The sequence below is a fragment of the Eumetopias jubatus genome, unplaced genomic scaffold (genome assembly GCF_037043125.1).
Source record: "Eumetopias jubatus isolate StellerSeaLion01/CBP00866 unplaced genomic scaffold, mEumJub1_p1.0 scaffold_10, whole genome shotgun sequence".
Taxonomy (NCBI): domain Eukaryota; kingdom Metazoa; phylum Chordata; class Mammalia; order Carnivora; family Otariidae; genus Eumetopias; species Eumetopias jubatus.
In genome coordinates, this window is record NW_028274816.1 from 112,091,341 (window position 1) to 112,109,168 (window position 17,828).

General features: G+C 46.4%; 1 protein-coding gene across 1 annotated transcript in view; it reads left to right on the top strand.

The window, feature by feature from the left end:
• Positions 1 to 2,983, top strand: part of HLF (HLF transcription factor, PAR bZIP family member) — a 54,284-nt gene extending 51,301 nt beyond the window's left edge. The window contains exon 4 of the mRNA XM_028090590.2: positions 657 to 2,983. Within this exon, the coding sequence (XP_027946391.1) occupies positions 657 to 872 (216 nt within the window). The 3' untranslated portion in view covers positions 873 to 2,983. The remainder of the gene's footprint in view (positions 1 to 656) is intronic.
• The last annotated feature ends 14,845 nt before the right edge of the window (positions 2,984 to 17,828 follow it).

Below are 17,828 nucleotides of genomic sequence, written 5' to 3' on the forward strand. Positions count from 1 at the left end.
CATCTTTTTGGTTCAGCTGGATCATTATTTGTAACAGCTGCAGAGTATCCTTTTGTATGATTCCATCATCATGTAGTTATTAAATCTCCTACCGATTAGTTTCCCCTAGCTCTATTAGAAACAATGCCACAGTAAAAATTCTGTGCCCGTGTCTGTGTGCACACCCTTGCAGATGGGAGGAGGCTGAGATCCTAGAAGGGGAGTTGCTCCATCAATGGTGGTGCATTTCAACAGTTGATAGATATTGCCAAGTCGCCTTGCAACAATATCGTATGGACTTCTACCAACAAGCATACGAGCACCCATGGAAGGAAAGGGTTCTTAAAATAACATTTTCATCAAAGAACGCAGAGAGATCTGAGGGTAGCTTAGGGTGTGAAGTGAGCTACTTGCTTTTATGCAGCCTCTGGGGTCCCCTGGTCCGGCACGTACTCTGCGGGGCAGAAAGGAAGGAGGGGCGCGCTGTGACAGGTGCGTCCTTGCTGCGGGAGGGCAGCCGCGGCGCACGGGCCGTGGTGTCAGACAGACGTGCCAGACGGTCAGGGAAGGAGACGCGAGGTGAGATGCCTAGGTCCCTGGTGCCCGGGCGCCACCCCGAGCCCCTCCGCGGCTGAAATCTAACGTCTTGTTTCTGTCCCCCTGTGACTAATGAGCAGGACGACAAGTACTGGGCCCGGCGCAGGAAGAACAACATGGCAGCTAAGCGCTCCCGCGACGCCCGGAGGCTGAAGGAGAACCAGATTGCAATCCGGGCGTCCTTCCTGGAGAAGGAGAACTCGGCCCTGCGCCAGGAGGTGGCTGACTTGCGGAAGGAGCTGGGCAAATGCAAGAACATACTTGCCAAGTACGAGGCCCGGCACGGGCCCCTGTAGGATGGCGGTTTTGTGGGCTGGCTTTCGAATAGATGGACAGTGTGTTTCCCGCCTGATAGCACCACACCCGAAGCAACCTTTCTGACATCAGCACTTTACCAGAGGCATAAACACAACTGACTCACGTTCTGGTGTGCATGCGCGCGCGCGCGTGCTTGTGCTCCCGTGCGGTCTGCGGCGCGCGCGCGTGCCTGTGCACTTGCCATGTTAAGGTAGCCCTCTCATCGTCTTTCAGTTCCGAAAAAGAAAGGTGCCATGTTTTTACTGGACTGCGGGGATCCCCCCCCCCATCCTGGGGTCTCCTGCCTCTCCCTCCTTCTCCACTCCTGCCCCTTCCGGCGTCGCTCCCCGGTGGCTCCCGCCTACTCTTCCAGGACCATCTGCCCCGCTTCACCAAGCAGGGCCCTGGTAAACTAGTAGATCTCAGTTGTCAAGACTACGAGCTCTTGTTTCTGTGTAATCTGTAAGTTACCATGCTAATAAGGTGCACAAAAATCACTTAGCACTACACCGCAGCGCTCTCTCTCAGTTATAGGTTGCTTTCCTCATATTTTCAGTTTTGGTGATATTTGTCTTCAAATTTAAAGTGCTGTTTAGATTTATTAGATCCCATATTTACTTACTGCTATCTACTAAGTTTCCTTTTAATTCTACCAACCCCAGGTAAGTAAGAGTACTATTCTAGAACACAGAGTGTGTTTTTGCACTGTCTGTACCTAAAGCAATAATCCTATTGTGCGCTAGAGCATGCTGCCTGAGTATTACTAGTGGACATAGGATATGTTCCCTAAGAATTTCACTGTCTTTTAAAACACAAAAATTACAGTAATGCATTTGAGCATGCCCAGAACATCCCCAGGACAGGGAAGCAGAGGGAAATGCCAGGTCTCAGAACGAGGGGTTAATTTATCAGTGTAGGAGCCAAAAAAAAAATTGCATCTTGGAACAGCTTTGGACATTGATATGTTTGGTTTTGTTTTCTCCCCTCTCCAGTCCCCTCACCCTCCCACTTTTCTAGTTACCTTTTTCCATATCCCTCTTGATACTCAAAACAATTACTTAAGATTCAGTTTTCCCCATTTTTTTGTAATATATATATTTTTGTGAATTATACCTTGCTGTTTTTAAAAATCAGTTAATTAAGTTAATAAGTTGATGTTTTGTAAGACCCTTTATCCTAGTGGTGTCATTTTTGAATGCTTCATAAATTAATGATTCTGGAGCTTATGTTTCTTATTTTCTGTTTGCTTTTTGAACGTATGTGCTCTTAGAAAGTGGACTTCTGAAAAATGAATGTAAAAGACACTGGTGTATCTCAGAAGAGGATGGTGTTGTCACAAACTGTGGTTAATCCAACCAATTTAAATGTTTACTATAGACCAAAAGGAGAGATTATTAAATTGTTTAATGTTTATACAGAGTAATTATAGGAAGTTCTTTTTTGTACAGTATTTTTCAGATATAAATACTGACGATGTATTTTGGAAGACATATATTATATATAGCAAAGAGAAAAGGAAAACTATTCCATGTTTTAAAATTATATAGCAAAGATATATATTCATCAATGTTGTACAGAGAAGAAGCGCTTGGGGGTTTTTGAAGTCTTTAATATTTTAAGCCTATCACTGATACATCAGCATGTTTTTTGCTTTAAATTAAAATTTTATGACAGTATCGAAGCTTGGTGTGACGAATCCCGCTCTAAAATATAGAAGGAGCTTTCTTGTTTCCCATTAGGTCTCAGAAAGAAGTCAGTTAACGTCACCCAAAAGCACAAAGTGGATGTTAGTCAAATATTTATTGGATGATACAGTGTTTTTTTAGGAAAAGCATCTGCCACGAAAATGTTCACTTCAAAGTTATGAGTTCCTGGAATGAAATATCACTGCAAGCACCCCAAACAATTCTGTTCTCCTCTGTGGGCACGTGCGTCTTATGCAATATAAGGTTGATATCGGTGTTATGTGTATGGTTTCTAATTTGATGGGTGTTTTGACCTTAAAGATGATTTTTCTTTTGTTTCACAAAGTTGTGTAATGTCAAGAGATTCTGCTGTTATTGCAAAGAAACAATTTGTGCTAGATTAAAACACCCTTTCATCAATGGGATTTTCTAGTCTCCTGCCTCCAGAGTACCTAATTCTTTAATGACATGGTGGTCTCCTGGTCAGTCCACCCACAAAGCTTCTGTCATAATGTCCTAGTCTTGGGAAACCTGACCAGTAGGATATTCCTACTAGGTATTCATTTTGTCCCGGGCCACAGATGACAGCAGGAAGTGGGAGAGCATTAGAATTGAAATGCGTTGCTCAGGTATACAACTAGTGAAATAAGTAAGACCTTTGGCCAAGTTCTGAAACAGAACTGAATAAGCGGTATTCAGTAAGAGACACAGGTGGACACGCAAAGTTGGCGTTTTTATAGGTAAAAAGACCAATGGCTGCAGAATTATTAAGTGGCAAAGACAAGGAGTATCTTTAAGTGGAGAATCGATGCACTGTGGACCATCCAAGTTCACTGCCGTGTGAAATGGTAGCTGAGAAAACTCTTTTTGAGCACTGGTCATTCTTGGAATTAGGTGGTTTGTATCAAATGAGGATCGCAAATGTTTTCTGCGGAAGAAATAAAAAGATCATAATAAAACTCGTCCTTTGGTGTGCCAGGAGAGGTTTCAGAAAACCTACCTCGTCTTAAAATTTAAGAAACTTTGGAGTCTGTATGCGTGCCTTCTGTGTAGGTCATTGTCACCACACACACATGAACACTCATTCCTGGACTCCCTGCTTTCTTTCTAGGGCAATTAACTAGTAAATAAGGCAGTTCTGCTAAATGGCGTGGGCAGTCATGGCCCTATCTGGAATGACTCTGGATCAACCAGGGTCAAATGAGTTCTGCAGACTGCAGCTATTAAAAGTCCTGTTGTCATTCTTCACCTTTTCATCCTAAGTATCTTTCGGAGATTAATTACTTGGCCATTAAAAATGAATCCAAATCATATCATGCCAACATCATTTACACACAATTTGGAAGGAGCCGCCCAGGACTTCCTGACAAGGTCATGCTGTTGTTCCTGTGGACTAGACTTGCAGAGGAAGGTGAAAACCCATCAGCCTGGCCTCGCCTGCTGCTCAGGCCCCTTGAGGCTATAGGGAGGGGTTGCAAGGGCTGTCGTGATTGTTTCCTCCTTTTGAGACACTGGCCACCTTCTGACCATTCAAAACACCCAATGGGCGAGGCTGTGATGGGCCTTTCATCTTCCAGTGCGACAGGCCTCTGTGAAGCCATCCCACAAAGCAGAACGACCTCTGGTTCCTGGAGAGTGCGGAGGGGATTTGGGTGGCTAGGGTGCTGTACTAGATAACGCACAGGTTCCTCCTGTGAATCGTCACCGGTTTTGTGAGGGAACACAAAATAATTCTAAGTGTGTATTTAAAAGGTCTTGGGTGATTTTGGAAGAGTCAAAAAGAATTCTAGGTGGAGCCCCTCGCCCCCCCCCCGGGGGGGGGCATTCCATAACTTGCAGAGTTCTGCTTGGTTTTTTTTTCTAGTAGTTTATCTAATCCACCCCACCCCCTCCAATGTTCCTTTTAGGAAAACTCACACTTTAAGAGAGTTAATCAGAGTAATCCCAAAGCAGGCTGGCTTGGCCTGCTTGCCTGAGTAGAGTGCAGAGGCTGGGATTTAACCCGGGGTCAGCAAGATGCAGGTGATGGGAGACCGTGTATGTGGTAGACCTCTTCGGCTCCCAGGGTGCTAGCTTCATGCCGAGGGCTCCTGGGCCTCCCTGGAAACACCGCGGTCTCCTTCAGGTTTTCTCTACAATTAATAATGTCATTTTAAAAATGAGCAAAACCTTATCCTAGATCTTGATTGAATTGGACTTGGCAACTGAAATCAGTACATTTTGGAGAGGGCCAAGTGTGTGTAGAGGAGTGTGTGTGTGTGTGTGTGTGTGTGTGTGTGAATAAGTCAAATCATAACATCTTTAATTTGGGAGCACCTTACTAAACGTAACAATAACCATAACCATCATCCTTTTGGCAACACCACAAACGTTGCATCTGTTAAACAGGTACAAATTCACGTGAGGTCATTTTAATTGTACACCATGATATTGGTGGTGTTCATGCTGTTAAGTCCAAACCTTTGTCTGTTATTCTTAATGCTTAATAAACTTTGAATTTTTTCCTTTCTTTCATGTATTTTTGTTGACAGTCTACTAGAAATTAGATTCTGTTCCCAATCCTATCACCAAGAGACCATTTACAGAGATTAATTACATTGATGATAAATAATACTACTTTAGTGTAATCAGTGATACATTACTATTTATTCAGTACTTTCTGTGCCAGGCACTATGATAAACACTTACGTGGAATATTTGATTTAATCCCATATGAACTCTATGAGGTGGGGGCTATTGTTATTCCCATTTTATGGAAGAGAAGAGAGAAGGTTTGGGAGGTTAAGCAACTTTCTAACATTATATGGGTAGAGGTGACAGAAATGAATTCTGTTCCATTGGATGGGCATCATTTAGAGAGCTTCTTCCCCAAAACCAGTCCAAAGATTGGTTGGATGTATGAGAATCGACCGGGAACATATCCTAGGACTACAGATCCAGCAATCTCTGAGTCAGTAGGAAGAAAATGAATTGTTGAAGGGCTTCCAGCTAACTCCCATGTGTGGCCAAGGAGTTGGAAGCAAGGATTTACAGACTTGACCTTAATTTGAGTCCATGACTCTTGGAGGATCCATGCAGAAGCTTCAGAATTTCCATAATTACCTGAAATTGTATGCAACTTTTTGTGTATAAACGTATGTTTCTATAGGGGAGAGTCACGGCTTTCCCCACTCCCCCAGGGAACCTGTGATGCAAGATGGAATAAAAACCCCATTTATGGATTTCTAGCAGGGCCGACGCAGTGCAGTGGTGCCCGGCCCTGGCAGCCCATCAGACTCACCTGGGGAGCTCCACACACTGGCCCTGCGTGCGCTGCAGCCCAGGCCAAGGAGCTCAGCATCTTGGGCATGAGGGGAGGGGGCTCTGTGGTGAGGAGCTCGGTGATTCCAATCTGTCAATCAGCAGGCATATGACCTTGCGCAGCACTAAGCATTATTTAAACCAAATCTCCTCATCTGTGAAATGAAGGTATAATCTCCACCTCCGAGGGTTGCAGGGATGACTTCATAACAAATGCATAGTGTCTGGCACATAATAGGCCCTCAACAAGTATCTGCCATGGGGGCTCGGGGAGGGGAGCGTGGGCTGGGAGCAATTTTCCCAATTCACTATCTCAGACCATTTGTTCCTTCCAAGAGGACAGAAAACAATTCTCCTGCTCAGAAGAAGGAGCAGGTAGCCGGAGGTGTGGGAATGAGTGATAGGCTACACAGATGTGGCTTCACATTCTGACATCCCTGAGACATCATCGGTTTGTACACAGGTCGGTGGGCATCCATCCACTCTGAGGCATCTTCCCATTTAGATCGAGCAGTTACAAGTGAGGGTTCAGCTCTACTTTTCTATTTTTTTTTATTTAAGATTTTTATTTGAGGGGCGCCTGGGTGGCTCAGTCGTTAAGCGTCTGCCTTCGGCTCAGGCCATGATCCCGGGGTCCTGGGATCGAGCCCCGCATCAGGCTCCCTGCTCAGCGGGAAGCCTGCTTCTCCCTCTCCCACTCCCCCTGCTTGTGTTCCCTCTCTCGCTGTCTCTCTCTCTCTCTCTGTCAAGTAAATAAATAAAATCTTTAAAAAAAAAAGAAGCACTAGCGGGGGTGGGGTGGGGAGGGGGAAGGGATAGAGGTGGAGGCAGAGGGAGAAGCAGGCTTCCCGCTGAGCAGGGAGCCCGATGCGGGGCTCGATCCCAGGACCCCGGGATCATGACCTGAGCCGAATGCAGACGCTTAAGCGACTGAGCCACCCAGGCGCCCTCTACTTTCATCATCAAACACCTTTCTCCTCTCTCAGGGGAGTAGGCACAATGACCTTAAGATTCTCTTTGGGTGACCAATTTTATATTTGGCATTCACATCTCTTAGGGGAGAGGACTGCTTCCCCATGCCTGGAGAGGCTTTGGCCTCTAACATGGCAGGAACCGATAGGAAGACCCGTCATTCACAAGTGCCCAGTCCCCGGGGCCCATCACATGCTGCCCATGTGGGATGGCTCGTCCATTCATACTTAAAATATAACAAAGTGCCCAACCATCAAGCCCCCCTCTTCAAAGCATATGAATTAAGTTCCCTCTTTGAAAATCACTGGCTTAGAAGTCTCTTTGGGCATCTTTAGCCAGGAACTGGGTGAAAATTATTGAAATCTTGCCTTTGTAGTCGGGAGATGGCTTCTTGCTAATAAATCAAAAGGACCTTTTAGAGAAGAAAGACCCGAGTGAAGACAGTGGCAAGATTCCTCCGCCTCTCTGGGCTTTGAGTCAGTGAGGACTTGGGTCCAAAGCCTCCTCTCTCTAGCTCCTTTTCATCCTGCAAAGCCTGGCTCAGTGCCAGGAAACAATAGGAAAAGCTGTCAGTCACTGAGTCCTAAACCCTCAACCTGCCACATCTCATTTAATCCTTATGCTATGAAATAGGTAGTATTATTATCCCTGTTTTGCAGGTGAAGAACAGGCTCAAGAAAGGAAGTCAGCAGAATTTAAACCCAGGCAGAAAGTGTTTGTGTTCTACACCACTCCACTCCATGGTTTCAGTTCAGTGCTCTGCAAAGGCAGAAGGCAGTTGCCGTGGTTGGGACAGTGAGCGGGGGCCAGGCGAGCCTGGACTGGAATCCCAGATCCATTACTCACCATCCATGTGACATGGACAATTCACCAAGTCACCCTGAATTTTATCTGTAAAATGGGCATCACAGTCCTCTCCCTGTAGGGTTGTTACTAGGATTAAGTGAGAACGTGCTCAGAGTGTATAGGAATTCAACAAATACTCGCTTTTTGTAATAATCATAGTGATTGTTAATAAATGTTGCTTGATTTGATTTCACAGGTGATGTGCTACAACAGAGTTGGACCCTATATTGCATATTTTAGTGGATGCATTTTCATTCTGGTCATTCGGCCATGTCTTACATTTTTGAAGGGCCTCAAATTAAGATGTTTGATTTGTCACTAAATGAATATATATTCACAGAGATAGAATGATAACTTTTTGAGTAACTTTCTTTGGGCACTTCTTCATCTTTTGAAATATACCCTAAGATTCATAAAACAGAAGTGGCCCTAAGCCTCCCTCCACCTCTGATGGTGAGCAGGATGGGTGTGGGAGAGCTCTGCAGGGAAGGGGACAGTGGAGCAGGGAGAAGAAAAGCAGAAGCTTGTCAGGAAAAGATGGGAGGGACATTCCAAGTAGCACCACAGAGGCTGAGAGGACAGAACTCTCCTGGGAGCGAGGACTGTTGGAGTGTGGGGTACGGGGGGGGTGACAGGAAACGAGGTATGGCCAGACCATGAATGTCCTTGCACGCCACTTTAAGGCCTTTGGACTTTATCCTGATCGGGAGAATGACATAAGCAGTTCCTGTATTAGAAAGATGATCCTGGCAGCTACTCAGAAGATGGATTGCAGGGAATTAGGAAGAGTTGGAGGCTGAGGGAACTTTCTACGTTAGTCTCTGAACAAGGCTCTAGGGATGAGATGGATGGATAGATTCAAGAGCTATTTAGGGAGCTGGAATCCATGGGGTTTGGTAGAAGAGTCAAGGACAGCTCGAAGGTTTCATGACATGATCTCAGTTGATCAATGGTTCACAGCCAGGGATGCACAGAAGGATCATCTGGGGGAGCTTGTAAAAATACCCATGCCTGCACCACCCTGAGACTTGCAGAATTCTGCGTGGAAGGCCAGCCTGTCCTCCTTAGAAAGCTCTCCCAGTTTTGTTTTGTTTTTGTTTGTTAAGATTTTGTATTTATTTATTTGACAGAGAGAGAGAGACACAGCGAGAGAGGGAACACAAGCAGGAGGAGTGGCAGAGGGAGAAGCGGGCTTCCGGCGGAGCAGGGAGCCCAATGCGGGGCTCGATCCCAGGACCCCGGGACCATGACCTGAGCCGAAGGCAGACCCTTAACGACTGAGCCACTCAGGCGGCCCCAAATCTCTCTCCAGTTTATTCTCCCCTGTGCCCCCTGGTTGAACAACACTACACTGCGCCTCGAAAGACCCTGAGGGGGATGTGGATCAGAAAGCATAGCTTCCACTTTTCACTTAAAAAAAAAAATAAAAATCACTCTAAAGCTTAAAGAGTTCTGAACCCAGACTTTCTGGAGCAGAGCATCCAATTAGAAAACGGGAATGCCAGAATTTGTACACACAGTTTTTGGACTCCAAGTCATTTATTGTTCTGGATTATGCTGATCCTTGCCCATTGGCCTTATACAGTCCCGAGTGTGGCTGACATGCTTGTACTTTATAGGCCCCATATCCATCCACAGCTGCCTGAACAGGAGGGATACCTAACCTCAGAGAAGCGGCTCCATCAAATCAAACTTTGCTACTCATTTGAATCACCTGGGGGGGGCTTAAAAAAAATCCTAATTCTCAGGTCATACTTCAAACCGATTGTATCCGAATCTGCTGGGAAGGGTAGAATTCAGGCGTCAAGGTTAAAAAAAAATTTCTCAGGTGATTCCAACTGCAGCTTGTGACTCAGTGACCTAAGTTCTTGCTACCCTCAAAGTGGGGGTCATACATCAGCAGCAGCAGTGTCACCTGGGAGCCTGTTAGAAACGTGGACTTTTTGGGTCCCACCCCAGACACACCGAATCAGAATCTGCATTTTAACAAGATCTCCAGGTGATGCCTGTGCATGCTGCAGCTTGCAAAACACTCCTCTAAACAACCCTGGAGGGACTGAATAAATCAGTGGAGGAGGGCATGCAAATGAGTAAAAGTCTTTGCAATCCTACAAAGTCCTTGGGCCTCTCTGATTCCTGCCCTTCTTGATGTTTAATTGTTCAGCCTCCCTTGGATTCAGTGTGATCTTCAGCATTATAAATATTTCCACTACCACCACCACCACACCTTTTATTGGGCTAATTTGAGTAGGCTTCTGTTTCTTGCAACCATGGGTGCCACAAGACACTAGCTTTTTTAAAATTTCCTTTGGTTGGAATCAACCAAAGTGCTTTGCAGACCGCTTCATTAGCATGGCAGGAGCACTCAAGTCACTGCTGGTGGTTTGGTGCAAGGTCTCAGAAGAGTTTCTCCTAAATGCCATCTTTTTTAAAATTTATTTATTTGAGAGAGAGAGCATGAGCAGGGGGAGCGGCAGAGGGAGAAGCAGACTTCCTGCTGAGCAGGGAGCCCTGACACGGGACCAGATTCCAGGACCCTGGGACCACGACCCGAGCCGAAGGCAGACACTTAACCGACTAAGCCACCCAGGCGCCTCTAAATGCTGTCTTTTTAGACCAAGCTCACCAGAGATGTGCGGCATTTGCAGGTCAGTCACTATGTTCCTAAGTTGGGCTTGAGGATGCAGCCTGGAAATAGTACAGGTTTTGGAGCTAAGTCAAACCTGGGTTCAAGCCCTGGCATTCACTTATTCAAGAAACAAATACTCATCAAGCACTCACTACGGAGAAGCCCTTTTTAGCTGGTAACGTTATACTTAGTCTTTCTGAGCCTTGGGGTCATCTAATGCCATCTCAGTGTTGGTTGCATTAAACACAATAAGATATATAAAGCACCTAGCAACCTGGAATATTAGATACTCAACAAGTATTAGTTCGTTCCCTCACACTGCCCAACCCCCTTCTACCTTGACCTTGCAGGAGATAAATAAGCTCCTGGGAGTGGCCCAGGATTCATGTCCTCTCTCTGGCCTTTGAAAGTCAAATGAATAACACAACATGCTGAGGCATTTGGCGCTCTAATCCCTGAGGTTAGATTTACTTGTAGAGTTTCCACCATGACATATTACAGGAGAGGGAGTGGATTGAGAAAGGAATCTCGGGGAATTCGCATCTACTACCCTTATTTTAAGATGAGGAATCTGACATTTGTTGGTAGAGACTGGAGTCCACCCTAGGTTTGCAAACTACCGTCTATTGCTCATGCAGTAACATCAGCCTTGCGCCTAAGAACAATATCCCATCCATCTTTAATCGTCACTCAGATAAACTGATAAGAGTGGAGGAGCATCATGGACTTTTGAATCCCATAATCACTAATTTGTGAAAGCCTCCCCAAATTTGCATGTGCTTACGTAACCCCAGGATGCTTACTTTACTAACATGGCTTCAAGTTCTTCTAGATGCAACCCTACCACTCAGATAGATTGCAGCCCCCAAACCCACTTCCAGCTAGAAATTCTGAACCCACGACTGAAAATAAATCCCAGGATGTGAAGAGCCGGTTGGGGGCTGTGAGGTTGTCCTGGGGGTTAGTGAAGATGGGCTTCCAGCAGGAGTCCCCAGGGTGCAGTTACAATCCATGTTTCCTTCCTGTCCTGTCCCTCGGGCAGCGTCCGGAGGCTTGAGAGGTGCTCTAGAGGAAGGAAAGACATCCTCATGAACGTCTCACTAGAAGAGGACACACTCCCACAGGATGGGGGTCCCGCCATGCCTGAACACCCTTGCACAGTGGAATGTTCCCTCACCTGTTCCTCACCTCAGCCCTTGCAGCACCCCTGCGAGGTGCTCAGGGTAGAATAAATGAGGAAACTGAGGGTTAGCCAGAGCAAGTCTTGTCCAAATTCAGACAGCAGGGGGGCAATCTGTGCTTCCAAAGTATATTTTGACGTCCCTCCATTCCCTCAGGGGGCATGTGCTGACCTCGGCCCACCGCCTGTCTCTTCAGTGCCCTACAAACACACCCCAACTTCCTCAGCTCGAAGTAATGAATTCTGAATAAATAAGAAAATAATAAATGCCTTGGCCAGGGGGCTGACTCCCCAGCCTGCACGCTGGTGCTTCTCCACCCACCACCTCTGAGATCAAAGGTCATTGGTGAGGGAGAAACCAGGACCCCGCTGACTTTCACCCGAGATAGGACTGCCTTTCCTAAGAAGAATCTTCCCCACCCATAACCTTATTCTCCTCTTCCTATCTCTTCGGCCCACAGCTTTGAAGGGTAGCAAATGAGTGTCCTTTGACAAGGCTCCCTGGACAGCCCGAAGATGCCCCTCCCTGTCCTCCACCCTCCCTACTTCCTGTCGGGGCAGGAGGCCTTGTAGAAATCTCTTCACCCTCCTTTCAGCTTCCCCGGCCCCCTGCTGCTTCCCCCGAACTACTGAGGGCTGTGGACGCATACCAAAGCCTCATGAAAAGGTACCCTTAAAAGACCAAAGTGCCTTTCTTTCCTCTGAAAGAAGATGAATCTCCAAAATAGAGGAAAAGCAACTTAAAAGCAGAGAGGAGGTGGGGGACCAGAAAGATGAGCCTTCCCTTGGTCTCACAGTTCTCAGTGGGAAGCCTGGATTGGAGCTATTTGTGCACCAAGACGGCCATGCTCTTCCTGCCTCACCCCTCCCCCTCTCTCCCTCCTGGGTGTGGTAGTGGAGGGGGCTTGTGAGTGGGTGGATGTGGAAGCCAGGTGGGAAAGACCGTAGGAAAATCAAGGGTGGAGATTCAAGGCTCCAGGCAGCTGGATGGGACAGCAGAAGCCCAGACTTCCCGGCCCCCTGACTGTGACTTGCAAACACCAAGGTTGACTCTCTTAAGCAATCCCCATTCACCAACGTGTCTGTGTGAACAGGAAGTCCTGTTCCCATTGGCAGAAATCCACCCTGAGGCACTTGTAGGATCACACAGTAATGTCTGAGTCAGAGGATGCCTTAGAGATATTTCGTCTGGCAAATCCTTTTCATTTTTCAGACAAGAACATTGTCCAGGGAAGGAAAGTGACTTGCTGAATGTCACACACAGCGAAATACAAGGATAGTGACCCCTCCTTCAGCAGAGCAAACACCCTGTCTCTCTTTTGCTGTTTTCCATGTGGACCCAAGGGGCAAAGGTGATCTGATCCTTGCTTTGCTAATGGATAAGTGGAGGCATGAAGAGCCTGACTCCCTCAGCGTACTGTCTTACAGGTTTTTAAGTGTCCAAATGCTACCCATTCTTCAAGACAACTTGACATGTCACTTTTCCCATGAAATCTCTAGGCTCCTGGTTGGAAGCACCCACTCCCTCCCCTGAACCCCACCCCAGTTCCAACCCAAGCTCACCATCCACCCCTTTCTTGCTCTCCATCCACCCCTTTCTTGCGATGACTAACTCCCTATGATGATACCTTTGTCCACAACTTAAGATGTCAGCATCTTTGAGGGCAGAGATTAGGTTATGGATTGCAACCAAACCTAATTCTAACAAATGCAATGTATAATCCTTATTCTTGAATGCATTCCTGTATGTTTTAAAAGATTTTATTTATTTGAGAGAGAGTGTGTGCAAGCGCACAGCCACATGTGAACAGGGGAGGGGCAGAGAATCCCAAGTCGACTCCTCTCTGAGCACAGAGCCCCACCCGGGTCCCGATCTCACAACCTTGAGATCATGACCTGATGACGGATGCTTAACCAACTGAGCTGCCCAGGTACCCCTGCATTTCTGTATTTTTATATTATTTGTACAGAGTTAAAAAAAAAAAAAAAAACGGGACGCCTGGGTGGCTCAGTTGTTAGGTGTCTGCCTTCGGCTCAGGTCGTGGTCCCAGGGTCCTGGGATCGAGCCCCGCATCGGGCTCCCTGCTCAGCGGGAAGCCTGCTTCTCCCCCTCCCACTGCCCCTGCTTGTGTTCCCTCTCTCGTTGTCTCTCTCTCTGTCAAATAAATAAAAAAAGGGAACACAAGCAGGGGGAGTGGGAGGGGGAGAAGCAGGCTTCCCGCTGAGCAGGGAGCCCGATGCGGGGCTCGATCCCAGGACCCTGGGACCACGACCTGAGCCGAAGGCAGACACCTAACAACTGAGCCACCCAGGCGCCCCAGGTTTGATTTCTAAATCCTAGCATAACTGAAGTAGGAGTCATTCCTCAATTTGGGGGGAGAAATATTTTTCCCCGCACATTACACTGTGATTCCACGAAGACTACCTTACCACATTGATCCTTTCCCTAAATGATGCATCCATGGACAGATGCTTACCAAGGGCTGCATGGGGGGCTGTGAGCAGGATGGATTAGCCCTGGGGGTAGACAATACAGGGTACATTGTTTGAAGGGACTTTTATTTTATTTTTAAAAAGATTTTTATTCATTTATTTGAGAGAGAGAGAGCCAGAGAGAGAGAATACGAGTGGAGGGGAGGGGCAGAGGGAGAAGAGACTCCCCGGGAATGGGGAGCTGGATGCGGGGCTCAATCCGAGGACCCTGGAGATCATGACCTGAGCCAAAGGCAGACTTTTAACCGACTGAGCCACCCAGGTGCCCCTGAAGTGATTTTTAAAATGATAATGTCAATGTTCTCTGTTTTTATGGTAGAAAATTTTCAGTTTTTATCAAATACAATAGGAATTATGATGGATTTTCTGCTGAAGGTATTTTAGTGGAAATTTTTGACTGTGGAGACTTTGGAACACTGTTAGACAAATCCTGAAGGGAAACAAAAACGTGGAAAGTACTGCAATTTCTGTAATTTACTGAGAAGTGAGATATTTCATGTATCTCTGCCAAACTTGCCCTGATGAAGATAGTAAAATTCCTGTTTGTAAAACTGTTACTTTGTGTGAAAGAAAGTTTCAGAATTAAAATTGGCAAAAAAAAAAAAAAAAAAAAATCAACCGGGAGTGAAGAAAATAGCCCTGACAAATCTACCTACTGAACGTGAATTTGCAAAGACTAATCTTGACAAAATCACTGACAAATTTACAGAAGTTAAGGGACAAACAGACCTTGTAATATTATTCTTCATTAATTGCAACAGACAAAACATGCAGGTGTATGCTTTTATCCTTTACAAGAAAATACCTCAATATAATTTTTAAAAGTATTAATCTGGTACTATTCTCCTTTTGCCATATATTCTTTTTGTTGTTACTGACATGATTATGTGTATGATATTCAAGGAGAGAAAAATTTTGCAGTTTTCTGCCATTATTATTGGTTTTAAAGTAATTGTGTTGTACAGAGGAAAGGAGGCTAAAAATGATCCATTCTGAGTACATCCCTGGGTGCTCCCCCACCCCCTCCTCTGCCCCCCCGCCCCCTCTCCCTGCACCCCTCCCCCCATGGTGAACACAATTTCCTCTCAATCCTCCAACAAGACTTGCCTCACCCATCCCTCACAGCATCTTGGAAGTGAAGCTCCTATGAGGCTATGTTTCTGGCCATTTAAGGTTTATTAGTTGTGTCTTCCCTATTAAACTGTAATCGCCTTGGCTCTGGGTCCTTGTCCATTTTTATGATGTGAAAGGAGAGATACAATATCCTCCCTTGGAATCCCCTGTATGAGAGGGTTTCTCCACCTCCACACTACTGATATTTTAGGCCAGAAAATTCTTTCCTGTGAGGGCCACCCTGTACGTCGTAGGATGTGCCACATCACCCCTGGCCTCTCCCCTCCAGATGTCGGTAGCCCTCCCCCCACAACCCCCCACCCCAAGGCGTGACCACCAAAATTGTCTCCAGAGATGACCCCGGTTGCAAACCACTATTCAGACTGAGAATCTGCAGCTTGTAGTTGAAATGGGCGTGGAAGAAGCCCTCCTCTATGTTGTTGAACTTGGACAAGGCTCCTAGCATCGCTGAGCCTCTGTTTTCTGCATCTGTAAAGTTGGAATAAGAACATCTATTTTGTTTTGATGTGAGGTTCCAAAAAGATAATGTACGTGAAAATAACTTGTATGCTCTAAATCTATTTGCGGTTGTGTGAGGTCATGATTATAAAGAGGTCAAAATTTTTACACTGCAATTCAGTGGTGGGGGGGGAAATGCTGCTCTTAAAAGGATCTATAATTGATTTCATCTTTATTTGAGTCCCCAGAAAACTTAATTGGCCAATTAAGTGTAATTTCTTCTTTTCCCATTTAAAACCTCCTTTCCATTCAACTTGATCTCTTTGGGTTAATAATTCAATCAATTCAAGATATAAACGTCCAGGGCAGTTTCCCTCGAGATACCTCTCCACCTTCTCTTTCTCCAGATTGTGTCTGGGTCGGGGCAGAACTTAGGAGCCTACGGTAATGGGGGGTAGTCTCAGTTCCCCGAGTTGGCCACAAGTCGCCACTGATCTGTGGGCTGCTCTGAACTGTTAACTGGGCATCTGCGTGGGAAAGAGTCCCACCTTGTCCTTTGGAGCTTTGTGTTTGGTCCCCACTCCCTGCAGCCATCTTATCTACCCTCCAGATCTACTTAGGTCCTTCATTTCTTTCAGCCTCTGCGTCTCCTGGAGGCCCAGGAACTCCCAGGTGTGTTGCGGGCACCGAGCTGGAGTCTGAACGTCTCTGCAAGTCGGACCTCTGGCCCCCTTACCTGGACAACTTCCTCAGCCCCGGTGCCATGCTGGGTGCATTCTGGGCCGATCAGGGGCTATCTAAGACATTTACATTTCCCAGGGGTAAGTTATCATATTTTCCCATTGCAGTGCTTCTAAATTCATGCTAAACATTTTTCACCCCTCCTACCCTCCAAACCCCAGGGCTCGACCTTGATTTGGGGAGCAGAAACACCCCCATCTCAGGCCTATAACCGACTCCCCCCCTCCAGTGGCACTGCGGCCAAAGGGCTGCTAGGAAGAAAACAGGTTTATCAATACGAGAACGTACACTGAGATGTATTTCAAAACCATGAGCAGTTACAGCAAAGGCTCCGGGCCAGGTGACGGGAAAGAAGAATCCTCTGAAAATGAAAAGCATGCCCCAAACTGTCTTCATACTGCAGCCAACTCTCCTCCCACACAGAGACAACCTCCTGCCCTTGAAAAGCAAAACCTTGCCCTTCCTAGTTTCTCTGCCTCCGTTTCCCTTCCGCCTTCTTTTTCCATTGCCATTGCCATTGCCTTTCTCTCTGGACTTGGTTTCTGGCGTGGTTTGCTCTTGGGAGTTGCCCCCTGAAAAGAGGCCCTTGGGTTAGCCGAGGGCTCCCTGTTTGCTTTCCTGTCTTTTCTGGGGAAGCCGGGCTGACACAGCTGCTCTGGCAACCAGTGTTTCCAAGGAGAGCCGCCAAGCATGTGGAGCCTCCACAGGGAGAGCTGGGCCAGCATCTCCTCATGGAGAAGCCATTCCAGGGTGTTTCTTCAGAACCACCACCAAGGGCCAAGACAGACTCCAGACTTACTCACCAGCCTCAAGAGCCTCAGGAAGTAAGTCCCAGTGGCTCCATCAACAGCTTCCTCTGAAAATTCATATCACAACCTGTTCAGGGCCAACTATGCATTCTTGGTAGCACCCCCAAACTTATGCTACAAGTACGCACACACGGACACGTCTCCCCTTGGACTCTGTGAAGAAGCCTGGATTAATATAATGGAACTTCCTCTGCCACATGGACTAAAATAACTCTGGCATCCCCTTCTGGATGGATTTTAATTAGGAAAGACATAGCATTTAAGTTATGCTTATTACTTTCAGTTGCTTGTACAGGCTGTGGATTTAGGAAAAAGAAATGGAAGTCACGTGCACTGGATTTTCTAATGGGATGGATCTGGAAGGGGAAAATATGCCAAAGGAATATTTAATATCTTTCTCTCCTTCTAGGCAGCCTGGCTGAGAAAGGAGGTCCAGGTTCTACTCTCATCATCATTACTAACATTCCGAGTGCCTACTCTATGCCACAACTCTGGCTAATAAGCATTTTATAAGCTTCATCTTATTTAGTCAAAAGAATTACAATTTAGCCAACAGACCCTATTGGGGACCATCTATTTCTAGGGGAGACCAAAGATGTGCACTTAGCATGAATTAGGGGTTCCTTCCTAGAGCTACCATATACCTATCTAGTGCTGGCTGTTAACCATACATATGTGATGAATCAATGTTTAAATAAATGAATGACTGAATGTAGTAGATGTGCTCA